General features: G+C 36.5%; 1 protein-coding gene across 2 annotated transcripts in view; it reads right to left on the minus strand.

Moving 5' to 3' along the window:
- Positions 1 to 2,942: 2,942 nt before the first annotated feature.
- UBE2K (ubiquitin conjugating enzyme E2 K) overlaps positions 2,943 to 16,650 on the minus strand; it is a 62,477-nt gene continuing 48,769 nt past the window's right edge. For both annotated transcript variants that reach the window (XM_023549804.2, XM_010591425.3), the window contains 3 exons: positions 8,370 to 8,469; positions 3,509 to 3,637; positions 2,943 to 3,226 (listed from right to left, as the gene is read on the minus strand). In XM_023549804.2, the coding sequence (XP_023405572.1) occupies positions 3,152 to 3,226; positions 3,509 to 3,637; positions 8,370 to 8,469 (304 nt within the window). In that variant the 3' untranslated portion in view covers positions 2,943 to 3,151. The remainder of the gene's footprint in view (positions 3,227 to 3,508; positions 3,638 to 8,369; positions 8,470 to 16,650) is intronic.

Consider the following 16,650-nt stretch of genomic DNA (forward strand, 5'->3'; position numbering starts at 1 on the left):
TTAATTTCCTGTGCTGCTGCATGAGATTATGGAAGTTATCATTTCCCTACTGCAGAGAGTTAAAAGCCTATCTCAGTCATACACTTACAGCCATGATCTGCTTTTCACATTACAATTTAAGCAGCCTAAACATTAACACAATATGCTGCAATCTGTAGTGCATAAAAATAAGCAAAATCCACTTTGTCAATTCTTTCTTAGATACTTGAAAGATTTTGCATAGTTTTAAGTGCCATCAACAAACACAAATGTGATGTACTTTAAAAAAAAGGAAAATCAGTCTTAATTTCATTTCATAGATTAATCTCCTCAAAAGCAAAGTACTCTGACTACAAACTTCGATACAGCCTTGGATATATTATGTATTTAAGTAACCCACAGCCATAGTTCTAAACATTTGGGGAAGCCAATTCAGAGCATTTAATTTAGTACCAAGTTCCTCAAATATTTAGATATATACTGCTGTATACTTATTTGGATTGCAAACTACTACTCATTTATCCTGTAGTCATACAATATACGACTAATTATTTCTTCTTTTAAGAGTCAGGCACACACTGAGGAAACAGACACAATTACAATAAAACCTATAGAGTTACTAGAGATTTCTAGAATATCTCCCTGCCCTAACTGGGATTTAACTGCATGTTTTTAAACCATACTTTGAGGTCTTTAAAACTGACACATCTCAGAAACATTGAAAATCATGAAAATAATTTCCACCAGGGTACTTCTTTCCTAGGTCTAAACTTTTAGTGTCTTTGTTCCAAACATTTAAGATAAGATAGGAAAAAAGTAGTTGCCTTAATTTATGTCTGGGGGAATATATCTACCTGTAGTGAAATGAAAAACAACATTAACAAAAGGGACAATGGGAAATGGACCAGAAAGGAAAGTGGGATTATCATCACATTACATGTAAATGAGGTAAACAAATTTTTATAATAAAAAATCCATTATGGAGAATCTCACAAACTAAATATCATCATACTTTCCAATTTCCTGGGCACTAGGGATGTTAAATTATAGTTAGATGAGTAGGTACCCTCTGGGGCCAATTAAGTATAAAAATCAAAGGCGAGATATAGCTGCCCCCAAACACTAAGTAACTTCTGAGTTCTCTCCCTCCTTTGTCTAACCACAGGACAATTAAATATACCCTGATAATATAGACAAATAGTAAACTATGTAGATGTATTCAATATTAAAAAAAAATCCAAATATTACTTATATTACCAAGCCACCCTCCACTAAAAAAATTAATTCTGACCAACAATAGAGCAAAACCATCCATATTTTCACACATTCCCAACTACCTTCAAAATATAAAGAAAGGTATAAGGTTTTAACTGCTTAAAATAAATAAAGAAAAATCTTATTTCCTTTGGCATCTTTAGAAAATAAACTGTAACAATAAGAGGAGATGATTGTATAAAGAAATTTATGCTTAAGTGAACATATGGGGGAAAAAAACACAGCAACTTGTGTTTATTATGCAATAATACCAACTACAGGAGTTCACTGTCATTTAGGGAAAGCCTTATACGTTTCTAGAAGAACCTTCACATCCTTAACATAACAATATACTTCATAATTTTTTTTTTTATTGCTTCTAGTATTAAGATTATTGAGAAGTCAAATGAAGATATGCTGAATTCATGGTTCAAAAAAATTATTTTCCAAACACTTTAACCATTATAATTTAGGATAAATAACACTTTAAGAAAACAAACCTTTTATGACTTTCTATATACAGTCTTACTTTAATTCAGTCTGATTCCATTACAATTTTGTTATTTTGCATTGGTCCTGAAAATTTAATAAGAGCTATGTTTCTATGTATAGAACTGCCTGCATAAGTCACTTCAACCTTCATAAAATGGTCGCATTAGTGTTTGAGCTTGGCAAACTAATAATTTTCAAACTTTTGAACTTAGAATGAAATGTAACTTTAATATGAATAGAAAGTCTGACTATATACAAGAGAAGGTAAAGTTTCCAATTCTCATATTATCAGAAACATCATAAAGAAAGCTAGATTTGTAACACACTTCTATTCCTATGTGCATTTGAAGTATGTACAGTAAAACACCAACACAGCTTTCATGTGTCAATACGGGGAAAATGCAAGCAAGAGTGACTTTGGAAGTATCCAGTAAAGCAATCTCTATAAAAGCCCAAGATCAGGCTACAAAACTACGGCAAACAGTTGACTGCATCCTTGCAAGTTCTCAAAGAAAAATTCCATCTACGAAGATAGTTTTAAAAATAGAAAAGATGTCCAATTCACTGTAAAACTAAATTTGGATTCTTTCATTAAATCCGGGAACACTGCAACATCAAGTATTTACTGTTTTTGCAAGACAAATAAAATTGGCAGCTCCATTTTCACATTATTACTTACATAGGAAAGCTTTAAGAGTGTCTGAAGAACTGTGACAAAACATTCCAAGCCTATGACCTAAAAATGGAGCAAGGGATACCGTCCCTCAGCACACTTCCCCATCAAATACGGAATATTAGCTGTGTGGTAGAGAGGAAAAAAATAGATAAGATGTCCCAGTCTGCTGACAAGGACAAAAAGGCTCTGAATAAGGTCACCATCTTCAATTCTGGATAAATCTCATATTTAAGAATTCTTAAATGCTTAAAATGGTGGTCTTTTCAGCTAACCATCCTAAGAAGTCAAGTACAGGCATGCAAGTAAATTCACAGGCACAGAGGATCCATGTTAAAAACAGTTAAGGTAGCTGTGATGCAACACCAACAATTTGAATGGCCCTGACACACTCAAAATCGTATCTTAATTATTCAACAAAATCCTGAAGCAAACTCTTCCTAGTCTTGGTACACTGCTAAACAGTAAAGTGGCATGTTTTTTCCATGGTTTTAGCCTAGCTCAAAGAATTTTTACACTATCAAGTAAGAAAAAAATTAAAGTATTTCCCCTTTTTAAATTTACACAGACGTTTAATTAGCTTTATTTACAGAGCAGGTTTTTTTTTTTTCAGTCTCCAATGGTGCCTAGATAACATCATTAGGCAAGAATGCCAGTTTAAAAGAAATCTATGCAGAATCCTAAAAATAACAGATGTTGATGCTCCTCAAGAAGGGGCAAGCTCGACTATATCAGCAGCTCTCATTCTATGCCTCAGTTACTCAGAAGCAATTCTGTTGCAGTCTCTACATCCCATGATTTTGAAGACAAGGCCACTATTACTGCATTCTGTAGAGAAGAAAAAAAGACAAAAAAATAAAATTTCAAAATGCTGTCTTTATACTGAGAAATCATTTTTCTTTTCTATGAGTTGTGTTCCATTTGTTTCTAAAAATCAAAATAAAAAAAATTATGAATAACCTATTTTAACAACTAAATAGAAAATTTGTTTATCAAAACTAGATTTAGTTATGCCTCTTATTCTTTGAACCACTTTTGTCAGACAAAGCTTTGCAGCAATAATTTAAAATCAATCAGTATATAAAAATCAATATGCCCTTAAGTACTTACCCTATCAAAGCCCATAGCACATAGATTTTCTATTTTTTTGGTGTATTCTGGACTAGAAACTGGTGCTCCAGCATACACATGTGCCCAAAGTCGAGCTGTCTGTTTGAACATTTCAGGATTTTGTTTGTACTATATAGGGGAAAAAAAATGGATGCATATGACAATACAGTTACAATATTCAAGATTAGTAGTTCAGCTCTTAATTACCCAAGCCTGCTTTTTTCCTAAATAAAACTAATTTACATTTAAAATGTGACTGACTTCCCACTGCAAACAAGCTAAGTCACTCAAGACTATCTGACTTAAAACTTTGACTCACAAGTTATGCTAACTGAAGAAAAACAAAGACAAATAACATTTATAAACTCTAATCTCCAATTTCAACAAATACAAGTAGTAGAACACTAATACTAACTGAAGAGAGGTTTCAGAGATGTTTCTAAATACCGTGAAGCTGCAAACATTATCCAACTCAACACTGAATTACTAGATTCTAAAATCATGTGGATATACGCCAATAAATGTGACTAACATTTGTACTAACCACAGCTTGGACTAGTAAAACAACTAGATTTTGCTCTTTTGCTACAGCTATATCAGTGGACAATAATTTAAGGAAACCATATATGCAAAGTACTTTTAAAACATGATCTGAGATGATTACTGACTCACTACAGAACACTTATTTTAAATACATGGGGTGTCTCCATGAGTCAGAATCAACTCAACAACAATTAACAAGAACAACAACATACATTGCTTTTTAAAAGGAAAGATTTCCTATACATATTGGAAAGATATCAATTTATTCTCAAATATTTGGAGACCATCATTACTTAGTAAAGCAAAATATAAACTGAAAATACTGTTTAATTCACTTTGAGACAAGAGTAGGGCACATTAACAAGGTTATACATAAAACAAGGAGTGAACAGCTATTCAAAGGAAATAAAGTTTCCCTTAAGAGGTTATAAATTAAAATCGTAAAGAACAAAGAGACATCTGTTAAGAGAAAAAGGCAAACTGTCATTTTAGGCACAGGAAACATGGCAGACTGGATGAAAACACATGTATAATTGAACATGATCTTGAAACAACATAAGTTTGAGGAACGACAATTTTAGAGAAAAGGCTAGGTTTGTAGCTAGTTCAACTCATGTAGGAACTTCACAAACTAAAGAATTTGGACTCAATTAAGTTGGTGATAATGAAGCTACTAAAAGGATATATACCCTAGAGATCTAATAAAAGAGGCACGGACAGATATATGCACACCTATGTTCACTGCAGCATTATTTACAATGGCAAAAAGATGAAAACAAGCTAACTGCCCATCAGCAGATGAATGGGTAAACAAAAAGTGGCACATTCATACAATGGAATACTGTGAAGCAATTAGTAATAATTAGTCTTCAAAACATAACATGGATGAATCTGGTGGACATTATGCTGAGTGAAATAAGTCAATCACAAAGCGACAAATATTGTATGATCACACTTTTATAAGAACAACACACACACACATTTAGAGACCAATGCTCACTGGTGATTATGTGGGGGGAGGGGAAAGCACTCTCGAGATTGTAGACACCTGTTGTTTTTGCTAACGGGAAAAAGACAGCATTAAATGTAGGTAAAGTGCATACAGCCAGACCAAGATAAATGCTGTCACTAAGAAGTGCGTAATAGAAAAGGATGTTTTTGGTCAAGGATATGACATATAATTTTGCAACACCAGTAACAACCCAAAAAATACATGACTAGTTACACAAATATGTATATAGGCATATTTGCGTATAGGTATGAATACATGGGTACACGCGTACACAGATGTATCTACAGGCATACGTATACACAGGTATGTGTATGCATGCATGTATATCCATATATGTGTGTATACAGATATATAATAAATCACAAAGGGGACACAGTTACAGATACTTCTCAGACATAACCAAACATGTTGCGAGATAGGTTTCCTGGGTTTGAAGGATTAGGACCATAATCTTGAAAGTACAACTTAGTTAACTGTCATAATATAGTTCATAAAGTGTATATTCTACATCTCAATGTGGTGAGTAGTGTCCAGGGCCTTAAAAGCTTGCAAGTGGCCATCTAAGATACAACTATTGGTCTATACTCGTCCAGAACGAAAGAGAAAGAAGGAAACCAAAGACTCATGAGAAGAAAGTAGTATACAGGACTAACAGTCTACATGAAACATGGCCTCACCTACCTTGAGACCATAAGAACTAGATGGTGCCCAGCTACCAATACCAACCATTCTGATCAGGGAGAAAATAGATGGGTCTTGATAGAATGGGAGAAAAATGTGGAACAGAACTCAAATTCTTGAAAAGGCCAGACTTACTGGACCGACTGAGACTAGAGGGCTCCCAAAACTATTGCTCTGAGATACTCTTTATGCCTTAAACCAAAATTATCCCTTGAGGTTATCTTTTAGCTAAATAACAGACTGGCTCATAAAATAAAGAATATCACCTGTGAGTAATGAGCTCCTTTAAGAAAATTATCTACTGACGAAACGGTCAACAATTACTCAAAAGCAAAGATGAGAAAATAAGGGGGCAGGGAAACTACAGTACTGGAAGAGGTACCAAAAAGAACAGAATGAATGAGAATGTGGACACATTATGAAAAAATATAACCAATATCAATGACGAGTTTGTGTAGAAATTATTAAATGGGAAACTAATTTGCTGTGTAAACTTTCACCTTACACAATGAAATATTATTTAAAAAAAATTTTATTGGAGGTGGGGTTCAGTTTGTAGACAGTGCAACTCATGAAGGGAACTCTTCAAACTGAAGAATTTGGACTCTTAAGTTGGTGATAGTGAAGTTATAAAAGATTTCGTAGTAAAGTGGAATAAAATTTGCACTTTATAAAGTTAATGTATCAATGTAGAAAATGATGGGGGATAAGAAGAAAGTGAGGAAGGGAGATGTTTCAGAGGAGCTGAAACGAGAAATACAAAGAATATGAATTAAGGCAATCAGAAGAAGCATGTAAAAACTGTGAAAGACTGATACTGGGAATGGAATCAACAGAGGAAAAGGAGACACAGGGAGGACTGCAAAGTCTGTGATTTGGATATTTAACTAAGCAGATGATGGAAGGATAGACAGGTTTGCAGGTTTTAAGATTCTGCATTCAGTTTTGGCAATGTTGTGCTCAGGTATCCATGGAGCATTCAGATAGAGCTATCCAGCTGCAAACAGGCTCTTACGCTCAAGAGAGATGTCAAGCCTGAACATTTTATCTACATGAAGAAGAACAGGGCATCAGGATTGGAGGAAGACTCATTAACAACCTGAATTATGCAGATGACACAACCTTGCTTGCTGAAAGTGAGGAGGACTTGAAGCACTTACTAACGAAGATCAGAGACCACAGCCTTCCGTATGGATTACACCTTAACATGAAGAAAACAAAAATCTTCACAACTGGACCAAAAAGCAACATCATGATAAACAAAGACTGAAGTTGTCAAGTATTCATCTTACTTGGATCCATAACCAACACCCATGGAAGCAGCAGTCAAGAAATCAAACGACACATTGCATTGGGTAAATCTGCTGCAAAGGACCTCTTTAAAGTGTTGAAAAGCAAAGATGTCACCTTGAAGACTAAGGTGCACCTGACCCAAGCCATGGTATTTTCAGTTGCATCATACCCATGTGAAAGCTGGACAATGAATAGGGAAGATGGAAGAAGAACTGACGCCTCTAAATTGTGGTGTTGATGAAGAATATTGAATATATCATGGGCTGCCAAAACAATGAACAAATAATGCTCCTAAGAAGGAAGGATGGCGAGGCTACATCTCATGTACTTTGGACATGTTGTCAGGAGGCGTCAGTCCCTGGAGAAGGACATCATGCTTGGCAAAGTACAGGGTCAGAGGAAATGAAGAAGACCCTCAACGAGGAGGACTGACACAGTGGCTACAACAATGAGCTCAAGCATTACAACGACTATAAGGATGGCGCAGGACCAGGCAGTGTTTTGTTCTGTTGTGCATAGGGCTGCTGAGTCGGAACCAACTTGACGGCACCTAAGAACAACAACAATGTACAAGTGATAACATCAGGAACAATGTCAGAAGCGAGGAAGTACGTTTAAAGGGCAGGAGGAAAATAAATAATTGTAGGAAGTTAGGAAGACAGTGTCTCAGAAGTCAAGGGAGAAAAAATTTTCTAGGGAGGAAAAAAAGAATGCTTAGGAAATCCTAATGCCTTAGAGCAAGAACTGGCAAACTTTTCCTAAAAGGTCAGGTAACAAATATCTTATTTAGGCTTTCAGGCCGTACTGTTTCTGTTGCAACTACTCAACTCTGCCGCTGCAGCTGGAACACAGAGTAAACAAATGTGTGGCTCTATTTCAATAAAACAGGAGGCTGGATGTAGTTTGCTACCCCTGCCTTAGAGATATCATATAAGACCAGAATTGAAAAATATTTATTCAATTTTGCAATTACAAGGTCACTGATTATCATGCCAATTCAGTGCCACAGTAGGAGCTAATCAGAAGTATCATCATGGAGAAATCATCATTGAATGGTGGGACAGATAGATGGATACACACATGTGTAATTCAACTTCTGTGAATGCTTAAACATTTTCACGTTAGAAAAAATCATCTACTATACACCCAATTAAACTAGTATGTTAAAAATCAATACAATTTTCACTATACATCTGAGAAAATATTATACCACAAGGGAAACCATTTGCAAATTTAGTTTCAAGAGAGTACGGTAACGTCTTAGTATTGCAAAATACTAATGTAAAGAGTCAGGTAAGTACAGAGAAAGTCTTTCAAAAGCAGCCATCTTACCTGATTTGCTACTACTGCATCTTGTGGATCATCTGGTTCTGCTGCTGCCAATAGTGCTTGCAATGACAATAACACCGTACGAAGAGTCATCGCTGCCGCCCTAAAGTCCAAATTAAGAAAATATTCCTGTTAAGTGGGCTCTGCATGGCAAAAGTAAAGTGGATGCTTTCTGAATATTAAAGCCATAAAAAACTACTGGAGCTAAAGGTAACTTAGATTTTATCTTAATCGTATAGTTCTTGTTAAGTTACAGAAATTTATAATTATACATCTGCCTATTTGTTATTTTCTTCTTCCTTACTTTACAATGAGCCTTTCTGTTTCATAAGACAATTAAAACCATCCAACAAGCCTGGCTTTCTTTTCTCACTGTTGCCGATATTCTCCTCAGCTTTGCCCACTGACCTCCTTTCTACCCCTTTCTGCAGACATAAAGTTAAAGTGATAAACCATTAGTATCAACAGCCTGTGGAATTTTCTTTCAAAGGTACTAAAAAAAAAACAAGTAAGATACAATCAGCAAAATTTACTTTCAAGAAAGCCTGAAATCATTCCATGACATTCTGAACACAGCAAGTTTTCTGCTTTTAATACATCTTTAATTCATGCTTCTAAATATAAGTATGAAGCAAACATTAATCTAGAAAATAGATATCTACCTACCCAGCAAGACTGGCATTTCTGTTTAAAATAAAAAACTGGTCTACAATTAATACTGAAATATTTATAAACATAATATTTAAATATTTAAACTGCTGAATTATATTAAACAGCATGCTCATTTTTATGACACAAACTAGACCATTCTAAACCAGACTTTTTTCAATTGGGTTGCTCATCTAAATCACAGAACAGCGGGACTTATTGACTATTTTCTCAATTTTCCCAAATATGGTACATAATTAGTATCATCTAGATACTTAGGTGAGTCCCTGGGTGGTGCAAATGGTTAATGGGCAGAGCTGTTAACCAAATAGTTGGAGGTTCAAGTTCATCCTGAGGCATCAGAACAAAGGTCTGGCAATCTATTTGCAAAAAATCAGCCAGTGGAGCACAGTTCTACTCTGACACACATGGGGTTGCCATGAAAATAAGTTGCCTTGTCAGCGACTGGTTTTTTTGAGATGCTTATTACCTGCAAAGGTATCTTTAAGGCAATGAATCTCACCAAGTATGATGCTCCAACCAGCATCATTAACATCACCTGGGAACTTGTAAGAAATGCAAATTCTCAGCTCCACTTCAGACTTACTGAATCAGAAATGCTGCGGGTGTTTTAACAGGTGCTCCAAGTGATTCTGATGCATAATATTCAGAAATACTGCCTTGGATCATTACAGCTTAAGCCAACTGAGAAAGGCTGTTTTAAACCAATAAACTAAAATACCACATTAGTAGGTCTGTATTTTATATATTACAGAAAATTTAAAATTCTTTCTCTAAAAGCTATTAGAATACAGATTTAATTCAGAAGCTACAGAAATAGGAAAAAGCTACAGGAACAGGAAAACGTTGGTTATAAAGCTCAAAAATTATCTGAAATGCTAAATTAGCATTTAAAAGACAGTAGGATTTTAAAAAACTTTTCAAACCACTATATAATTTTATGTAATGGAGACTTCGAATTTGAAATAGGGCAGATTAAGTAGAAAATGTTTTCTAGATCAAGGTTCCAAATTTCCCTAAGAGCTTACACAAGTTATTTTCCACCATCAGTTGTAACATCTTCAGTATTGGACAATCTTCTTTTAGGGCAAGAGTCAAAGCATAAAAATCAAATCTTGTCCTTTCATTATCATTATAATAGGGGGAAGCATTATAATGCTTCCTTTATTAGAAGTATGCTGCTGTAACCTGATCTTATGCTTGAGTACTTTCAAAAAGAATGTTTAAAGGCACAAGTACTTTAACAGCTGACTAGACGTATCAGCATGAAGCTGACTTCAAACACCACACACACACACACACACACAAAAAGGACAAAAGCAGAAGATACCACTTAACTAAAATTTTCTAAACATCCTAGTTTTAAAACCCATGACATCACTTTAAACATCACCTAAAGCTATATAATTCTTAATACAATTACTTCTTTCAAGGAAATTTTTCTGAATGTTGAAGAAAAACCCACTGCCAATGAGTTAATTCTGAATCATAGTGACCCTACAGGACAGAGTAGTAACTGTTCCATAGGGTTTTCAAGGCTGCAAATTTTTATGGAAGCAGGCTGCCATATTTTTCTCCCTCGGAGCAGATGGTGGGTTCAAACTACTGACCTTTTGGTTTGTGCTTTAACCACTGTGCCAGTAGCGCTCCGTTGAGTAAAAACCTTCACCCAAAGGAGTATTTCATATTTATAATAGAAATGTTACCAATTATTGGAACTGACAAATATAAACCAGTATTAAACTCACAATAGTAATTTTAATTTACAACAAAAATACAAAGTACGTAGAATAAAAGCATCTAAATTTTGTAAGAACAAGACCTTAGTAATATCACATAGGTATATATGTATCAATGAGACAATACTCTTCTTAAAAAGCTCAAGTTCTTCCCTTAGAGGTTAATAAATTCCTTCTTCTGTAAGAACAGAAATTTACTGTCTCATGCTTCTAGAAGCTAGTAGTCCAAATTCAGGGTGTTGGCAAGGTCAAGTTCTCTCCAAAGGCTCCAGGGAAAGATCCTTTGTTGCCTCTCCTGGTTTCTGGTAGCCTCAGGTGTTCACCGGTTTGCAGCTGCAGCATAACTCTGTGGTCACATGGTGATCTTTCCCCTGTCTATGTCTCTTCTCTTTCATAGGACACCACTCAGATCGGGTTCATAAATTCTTACAGTTCCTGTCTCCTCTTTTGCAGTGTCTTCCTATTGGGAGGATCCCTGGCGGCAAAGTGATTTAAGCGTTTGAATACTAACCAAAAGACTGGCAGTTCAAATCCACCAGCCACTCCTTGGAAACCCTATGGGGCAGTTCTACTCATCCTATGGGGTCGCCATGAGTCAGAACGGACTCGTCAGCAATGGGTTTGGTTTTTAGTTTTGTCCTATTGAGAAGTCACTCAAATTACTATAGACCTCCTGGAGTAACCATTTTAAGAATAAGAAACTCAGGACCTAATGTTAAGCCAATTAAAGAACGGTTTTGCCCTCAAAAACAAAGAAAAAACTTGGATGCTGTAACTTCAGATTCAATTCACAGCAATCTCAAAAAGCAAAAGTTTGCTGTAAGTTTATGTATGCTTAAAATTTTTCATAATAAAATTATTTTGGGGGTGGGATTATATACCATTATTGGTTGTCAAAAGAAATTTAAATGCAAAATTTCACAAAGATGAACACAAAATCAACGGTAAAAAAGTGTGTTTCAGTAATTCGTTGGTAAGACAAAGCAACAACAACAAAAACTACTCTTCTAACCCTAATTCAAGATTGTAGAAACAATACCAACTTTCATGATAAAATTAAATGGGCCCCCCCTTTTTTTTCTTTTTTACTGTTCTACATTAATTTTAAGATCTAAATTGTGAACAAGTATACAACTAAAAATGCAATCTTCTGTTTTTATTCCATTTATTATTCTTTTCATAAAGTACTGGTTAAATGAATATTGCATTGAGGTTCTTAGGGTTTAGGTATATAAAAACAGCTTAAATCTATCACCAAAAAATTCTAACAGAGTATGAAATTTCAAAATGTCTGTTATTTTTATTAATCGGTTAATCATGTGAATGAGTACCTTACAAATCTTGTTGTTAACTGCCGTCCAGTTGGTTGCGACTCTATGTACCACAGAATGAAACACTGCCCAGTCCTGCGCCATCCTTACAATCATTGTTATGTTTGAATCCACTGTTGCAGCCAATATGTCAATCCATCTCACTGAGGTCTTCCTCTTTATCGCCGACTCTCTGCTTTACCAAACATGATGTCTTTCTCCAGGGACTGATCCATCCTGACGACATGTCCAAAGTATGTAAGATGCGGTCTCGCCATCCTCGCTTCTAAAGAGCATTCTGGTTGTACTTCCTCCAAGACAGATTTGTTCGTCTTTTTGGCAGTCCATTGTATATTCAATATTCTTCGCCAACACCACAATTCAGAGGCGTCAATTTTTCCATCTTCCTTATTCACTGTCCAGCTTTCACATGCATATGATGCGACTGAAAATGCCATGGCATGGGTCAGGCGCACCTTAGTCTTCAAAGTGACATCTTTGCTTTTCAACACTTTAAAGAGGTCCTTTTTTTTTTTTTTTTTTGTAGCACATTTACCCAATGCAATGCATCTTTTGATTTCTTGACTGCTGCTTCCACAGGTGTTGATTGCGGATCCAAGTAAAATGAAATCCTTGAAAACTTCATTCTTTTCTGTTTATCATGATATGGCTTATTGGTTCAGTTGTGAGGATTCTTGTTTTACATTGAAGTGTAATCCATACTGAAGGCTGTGGTATTTGATCTTCATTAGTAAGTGCTTCAAGTCCTCTTCACTTTCAGCAAGCAAGGTTGCATCATCTGCATGGTGCCCCGTTCGTTAGTCCAGCTTCTTGGATTATCTCCTCAGCATATAGATTGAATAGGTGTGGTGAAAGGATACAGCCTCGACGCACACCTTTCTTGACTTCAAACCACTCAGTATTCCCTTGTTCTGTCTGAACAACTGCCTCTTGATCTGCGTACAGGTTCCTCACAGGCACAATTAAGTGTTCTGGAATTCCCATCCTTCACCATGTTATCCATAATTTGTTGTGATCCACACAGTCAAATGCCTTTGTATAGTTAATAAAACACAGGTAAACATCCTTCTGGTATTCTCTGCTTTCAGCCAGGATCCATCTGACATCAGCAATCAACCTAGTTCCACGTCGTCTTCTGAATCTGGCCTGAATTTCTGGCAGTTCCCTGTCAATACACCGCTGCAGCCGTTTTTGAATGATCTTCAGCAAAATTTTGCTTACGTGTGATGTTAATGATATCTTTTGATAATTTCTGCATTCGGCTGGATCACCTTTCTTGGAATAGGCATAAATATGGATCTCTTCCAGTCGGTTGGCCAGGTAGCTGTCTTCCAAACTTCCTGGCATAGGCAAGAGAGCACTTCCAGCGCTGCATCTGTTTGCTGAAACATCTCAATTGATATTCCATCAATTCCTGAAGCCTTGTGTTCCAGTGCAGCTTGGACTTCTTTCCTTCAATACCATCAGTTCCTGATCATATGCTACCTCTTGAAATGGCTGAATGTTGACTAATTCTTTTTGGTATAACGACTCTGTATTTCCTTCCTTCTCCTTTTGATGCTTCCTATGTCGTTTAACATCTTCCCTATTGAATTTTTCACTATTGCAATTCGAGGCTTGAATTTTTTCTTTAGTTCTTTCAGCCTGAGAAAAATTGAGCACTTTCTTCCCTTTTGGTTTTCTATCTCCAGCTCTTTGCACGTCATTATAATACTTTGTCTTGAGCCACCCTTTGAAATCTTCTGTTCAAGTCTTTCACTTCATCAATTCTTCCTTTTGCTTTAGCTGCTCAACATTCGAGAGCAAGCTTCAGAGTCTCTTCTGACATCCACCTTGGTCTTTTCTTTCTTTCCTGTCTTCTCAATGACCTCTTGCTTTCTTCATGGATGATGTTCTTGATGTCATTTCACAACTTGTCTGGTCTTTGGTCATGAGTGTTCAATGCGTCAAATCTATTCTTTAAAGGTCTCTAAATTCAAGTGGAATATACTCAAGGTTGTATCTTGGCTCTCGTGGACTTGCTCTGATTTTCTTGTTCCAACTTGAACTTGCATATGAGCACCTGATGGTCTGTTCCACAGTCAGCCCCTGGCTTTGTTCTGACTGATGATATCGAGCTTTTTCCATCATCTCTTTCCACAGATGTAGTCGATTTAATTCCTGTGTACTCCATCTGGCAAGGTCCATGTGTATAGTTGCCATTTATGTTGGCGAAAAAAGGTATTTGCAATGAAGAAGTCATTGGTCTTGCAAAAGTCAATCACGTGATCTCTGGTATTGTTTCTATGACCAAGGCCCTATTTTCCAACTACCAATCCTTCTTCTTCGTTTCCAACTTTCGCATTCCAATCACCAGTAATTATCAATGCGTCCTGATTGCATGTTCAATCAATTTCAGACTGCAGAAGCTGCTAAAAATCTTCAATTTCTTTATCTGTGGCCTTAATGGTATGTAAATTTGAATAACAGTCGTATTAACTTGTCTTCCTTATAGGTGTATGGATATTATCCTATCACTGACAGCGTTGTACTTCAGGATAGATCTCGAAATGTTCCTTTTGAAGATGAATGAAACACACTCCTCTTCAAGTGGTCATTCCCAGCACAGTAGACTGTTTGCTTGCCTGATTCAAAATGGCCAATACCAGTCCATTTCAGCTCACTAATGCCTAGGATTTCGATGTTTATGCGTTCCATTTCATTTTTGACGATTTCCAATTTTCCTAGATTCATACTCCATACATTCCAGGTTCCAACTATTAATGGATGTTTGCAGCTGTTTCTTCTCATTTTGAGTCAGCAGATGAAGGTCCTGAAAGCTTTACTCCATCCACGTCATTAAGATTCATTCTACTTTGAGGAGACAACTCTTCCCCAGTCATCTTTTGAGTGCCTTCCAACCTGGGGGACTCATCTTCCTGCACTATTATCAGACAATGTTCTGCTGTTATTCATAAGGTTTTCACTGGCTAATTGTTTTCAGAAGTAGACTGCGAGGTCCTTCCTATCCTCCATGGGTGGCCCTGCTGGTATCTGAATTCTGGTGGCATAGCTTCCAGCATCACGGCAACACGAAAGCCCCCACAGTATGACAAACTGACAGACATGTGGGGGAAACAAATCTATCCTGAGTAAATTAATTTTTCTTGAGTCTCAAATCAATAAGCATAGTTAATATAAGGTAATTAAATATTCACTCACGAGGTCTCAATACGGCTTTTGATATATAGAATAATCACATGAATTGTTCATATTGTTGATTATTTTGTTGAGGATCTTCCAGAAAATCATCAGTGAATAATCCATGTTTATTCAAAACACTGAATGCTTCTTAAAGAAAATGGTAGTTTTTGTATTGAGTCCTTTACTGAGGTATAACAAGCAAAGTAAAATTCTGTACCAAATGGATGAACTTTTACATATGTATACATCCAAGTAACCATTATCTGGATCAAGATATAAAATATTTCCAGCACTTGAAAAGCCTCCCTTGTACCCCTCCCATTCACAACCGTCTCCTACCCTACTACCATTCTAATTTCTATCACCATGTATTTGTTTGGCTGGTCTTAAATGTCATAAAGACAGCATCATACAGTACTCTTGTGTCCAGCTTTTGTCACTCAACATGTCCATGAGAACCATCCATGTTGTTTTTATCAATAATACTGTCTTTTTTTTTTTTTTTTACTGCTATGTAGTGTTCCAATATATTACACCATATATCCATTCTCCCGTTAACAGACATTTGGGTTATTTCCAGTTTGAGGGTATTACAAATAAAGAGGCTATGAACTTCTTGTAATGAGTCTTTTGGTGTATATATGCACTGATTCCTCTTCAGTACATATCTAAGTATGGAACTGCTGGGCCATTAGGCATATATTTAGCTTTAGTAAGGTACTGCTGGTGTTGATAGATTGAACCACAATGGATGACAGCCAACTGCAGATATGCTGTTGTTGCTGGGTGGTCTCAAGTTGATTTCAACTCAGAGGCACCCCATGTTACAGAGCAAAACTGTCCCGCACAGTTTTCTTGGCTGTAATCTTTACAGAAGCAGATTGCCAGGTTTTTCTCTTGCAGACTTGCTGGGTAGGTTTGAACCACCAACCTTTCAGATAGCAGCTGAGTACTTAACCACTGCACCATCACAGCTCCTCCATGTGTCCAAAAAACCAACCCTGTTGCCACTGAGTAGGTTCCACTTATAGCAGCCCTGTAACAGAGTAGAACTTTGCCACATAGAGCTTCCAAGGAATGGCTGGTGGATTTGAACTGCTGACCTTTTAGTTAGCAGCTGAGCTCTTAATCACTGAGCCACCAGGCTTCCTTGCGCATGTATCCCGCCAAAACCCATTGCTCTCAAGTTGATTACAACTCATAGCAACCCTATGGACAGAGTAGAACTGCCCCATAGGGTTTCCAAGGAGCAGCTGGTGGATTTGAACTGCTGACCTTTTGGCCAGCAGCCAAGCTCTCAACCACTGTGCCACTAGGGCTCCATTTTCTATTACACATGTCCCAAATTATCCAACGTTTATG

The sequence above is a fragment of the Loxodonta africana genome, chromosome 5 (assembly GCF_030014295.1).
Source record: "Loxodonta africana isolate mLoxAfr1 chromosome 5, mLoxAfr1.hap2, whole genome shotgun sequence".
NCBI lineage: Eukaryota > Metazoa > Chordata > Mammalia > Proboscidea > Elephantidae > Loxodonta > Loxodonta africana.